This window comes from Ricinus communis, chromosome 7, assembly GCF_019578655.1.
Source record: "Ricinus communis isolate WT05 ecotype wild-type chromosome 7, ASM1957865v1, whole genome shotgun sequence".
In the NCBI taxonomy this organism is placed as follows: Eukaryota; Viridiplantae; Streptophyta; class Magnoliopsida; order Malpighiales; family Euphorbiaceae; genus Ricinus; species Ricinus communis.
This window is the reverse complement of record NC_063262.1, coordinates 7,401,070-7,404,817: the sequence shown is the minus strand read 5'-3', so window position 1 is coordinate 7,404,817 and position 3,748 is coordinate 7,401,070. Positions and strand designations below refer to the sequence as shown.

At 38.0% G+C, this 3,748-nt stretch overlaps 1 protein-coding gene across 1 annotated transcript; it reads left to right on the top strand.

The window, feature by feature from the left end:
- The first annotated feature begins 425 nt into the window (after positions 1-425).
- On the top strand, positions 426-2,095 carry LOC8265606 (fasciclin-like arabinogalactan protein 21). Its single transcript, XM_002528930.3, has one exon. It carries the CDS (start codon positions 446-448, stop codon positions 1,739-1,741), a length of 1,296 nt encoding a protein of 431 aa, XP_002528976.1. The 5' UTR covers positions 426-445; the 3' UTR covers positions 1,742-2,095.
- The last annotated feature ends 1,653 nt before the right edge of the window (positions 2,096-3,748 follow it).

Genomic DNA, 3,748 nt, shown 5'->3' with positions numbered 1-3,748 from the left:
ATACCGTATATAATAAAACTTTTGTGTAGTCGTATATTTGGATTTCATATTTAATGTGAATTAGAGAGCTAGACTATTATAATGTGCACTCTGTCGCATTGCGTAATTGTGCGCCAACATGGGTTCACCAAGACAACCCCAGCCGCTGATGGAATGTACATAGCCATCTAAACGCTGATCAGTGATCAAATGAAAAAAGAACCCCAAATATTTCAATCTCCCGCCAAAACCCGTAACAGAAAAACGGAAAAAAGAATAATTGGCTGCCCACATAACAAACTCGTGTAACTGCCATCACTCGCTCTCTCTCATTTCTCATGCCTAACAGTTCAACATACACGCGCTTTCACCAGGTGCCACCTGGACCTGCTTAGATTCGCCTATAAATAATCTCTTCGGCCAAAACCCTCATTTTCACTCTCTTTTCCACAATAATTCTCTTAGCATGGCGACCTCCCTCTCTCTCCCATTCGTGCTTCTCTTTGCCATCTTAACCCTCTCTCAACCAACCTCCACTCTCGACACAGCTACCACTCCCTCACCACCACCACCACCACCACCGTCTCAAACACCGCATTCGTCATCACCGCCGCCACCAATCTCTCACGATCTCCATGAAAACTCATTCTTCTCACACACAGCTCTACTCGCTCCAATCCTTTCACATCTAGGCTTCACCGAGCTTTCAACGGCCGCTCCATCGCTCTCCTCCACTGAAACCTGGTCAGGACCTTCAACACTCTTCGCTCCCTCCGATTCCTCTATCCACACATGTTTATCTTGCTCTGTTCCAAGTCTCCTACGTGAGCACATCGTTCCTGGCCTTTACACCATCGATTATCTCCGTAAACTCGCTTTCGGTACTAAAATTGAAACCCTAAGCCCTGGCCGGTGTCTCACCGTCACATCCACTTCCTTGAAAAACCAAAACGTTAACGTTTCATCTATCTTTAAAGTTTTCATCGGTGGCGTAGAGATTACTCATCCGGATCTCTTCAACAACGGTCTGATCATTATTCACGGAATCCGAGGCTACGTAGCTCCTCTCTCTCCGTTATCTTGCGACGTTGAGAGGTTAAACTCTTTAATATTTCCGGTTAACAACCAGCAGACATCTCGCCACCAGTTCTTACCGCAGCCTGCTGCTATAATCCGATTGATGTTACGTGATGCTATGTTGAGGCTACGTAACAACGGCTTTAGCATTCTCTCTCTCGCTACGAGAGTGAAATACGGTGAGCTTGTGAGCTTAAGTAACATGACGATCTTTGCTCTTGATGATGCGTCGATATTTTCAGGATCTCACTCGTATATTAGCAGTATAAGGTTTCATATTGTGCCTAATGTGTACTTGAGTGCTGCTGACCTTGAAAGGCTTCCGCTGGGGGCTACTTTGCCTACTCTTGAAAGAGGACAGTCTCTTGTGGTTACGACGAGTAGTGCTGGTGGTACAACTGTGCCGATGAGGATTAACTATGTGAGACTTAAGGTGCCCGATATTATTCGAAATTTGAAGATTGTTGTGCACAGTGTTTACTTGCCTTTCCCAAGGATAGATCCTGCTGCTGTTGCTTTTGATGGAATCTTGGGAGTACAATCTGACACTAGTGGATCAGTTCATGCTGCTGTTGGAGGATCTTGCTCTGCGGTTGATATGGATGAGAATGGAACCTGCGTTGGGGCCCCTGTGTCTTCTCAGTTTAAGCCTACTGTGGATCTTGAAGAATATAATGGCCTTTAGTTGATTCATTTTCCTTTGGTTGATGATGATTGATTAGCTCTTCTGTTTTCTTGAATTATGATTTCAATCCGTGTGCTAGTCTGAATTGAGTCAGATATTTGTTCTTTGCTTTGATGTACTACTACTACGTATTACTGCTACTCAGAAAGATTCGTAAAGGTCATTCAAGATAGAATTTTGACTTAAATGCTTTGTTAGGGCCTGTGATTCCAAAATTAAATCTGTTGTGAATCTCGGCTAGTGTTTTGTTCTCGATCTGTATGTTTGCTTAGTGTTTGTTCTGTAACAGAAAAGTCCCATGTTTCCTCTGTACGTGTTTGCGAATATATGGTTGCATACATAATTCTTGCTTTATTTGACTGCATATGTAAGATTTCACCTGTGGATGTAAATTCTTTCCAATTTTGTAGATACTTGCCTATTCATTATATTTCCCTCATTGGTTGTTTCATTGCTTAATCAGTTTTTAGCTTTAAAAATGAATGGAGATTGAAATAATGAGGCAATCTACTGCCAGATGGAATTAGCTTTGTACAGCTGAGCTGATCGACGATGGCCTGTGCAAGTTGCAGATATGGACTGGAGCTGAAATAAGCCCACGTTACTGTATTAGCTACTATCTTAATCCTGTGAAGTTCAAGTCGTGATAGTAAACGTACATCGTAAAGTATGCTTATTTATTAGTTGGTGCGGGCCATCACATATTAAGTTGCAGGCTTATGTATGCCCGTTTTAGTTTAGTTTTATAAGCCAGTGAACTGAAAGCACTGAAAGATTGCATTTCTGGGACCCAGTAAGAAATGTCCATCAGATCACCTGCATTAAAATGTAACCTCAGATCTGTGACCTTGCCATGAGCCCATCATAATGTTTTGTCAATTTGATTTGTGTTTCTACTGGACAAGCCCAAAAGGCAAATTGTAACCCCGCCTCCTCCCCCGGACCCCAAGCTCGAGATAGCTTATGCTATGTAGAAATCATTCTTCCCCGTAGTCAAGACTAACCAAGGTTTCCATCACCTATGACTAGATTTCCTAAATCCTTCTCTAGTGAAACTGAACCGAGCCAAATTGAGTTTTAGCTAACTTGAGTTTGGTTTATTTATTATTAAGCTGAGTCTCCTGTGTGCGGGGCAGGTTTTGAGACACCCATTTTCAAGGCGGTTATGGGAAATCGGAATCGTCGTTTATAATTTATTAATGTTAAATGTTCATAATTTATATATTTTGATAAATTATTATATATATTATTCAACGATACTGTTTTTAAAAATAAGATATTTCTTATGTATGCACAATATAAATTATAATAAGAAATATATATATTAACTTTTCAGAAATAGCTTATATCTCAGCTAAATTATTCTCTGGTACTTAAATCTTGCAGCTAATAATACTAAAGTCTCTAGTATTTAATTTATAATACTAAACTATCTGAATTTTATTTTCAATATTACAAAATTCCTTTATACAATTTTTTGCTAGAAGGAACTTCAAAAACAAATATGGCATTACCACATATAAAAGTTTAATATAAAATCTTATTGGTTATATGCCATATGCCATATGACATCAAACATATTAAAAGTAAATAAACTATAAATATATGGCCTAAATTATAATTTTTATTAACTTCTAACTTGATTAACAAAAAAGATTTCTCTCCCATTTTTTATCTCTTCTGGCCATTTTTTTCTTTCCTCCACCAGTTATTATTTCCGGTCAAATCAACCCGTGATGCCACTAGCGATGCCACCATTTTATAATAGCATATGGCACACTCAAAAATCAAATCTCAATATATGATATGTTAAGATTAATTCAGACTAGATAAAACAAAATTACAGTTAAAATAGACTAAAAATAATAATAATTAAAAAAATAGAATACATAGATTTTATATGGAAAACTTCCAAACAAATTAGGATAAAAATCACTAGTAAGAATAAAAAAAATTTATTATAAAAAAAATAAGAGATTATAATTTTTCTCTAATTTTTAAAGAGAA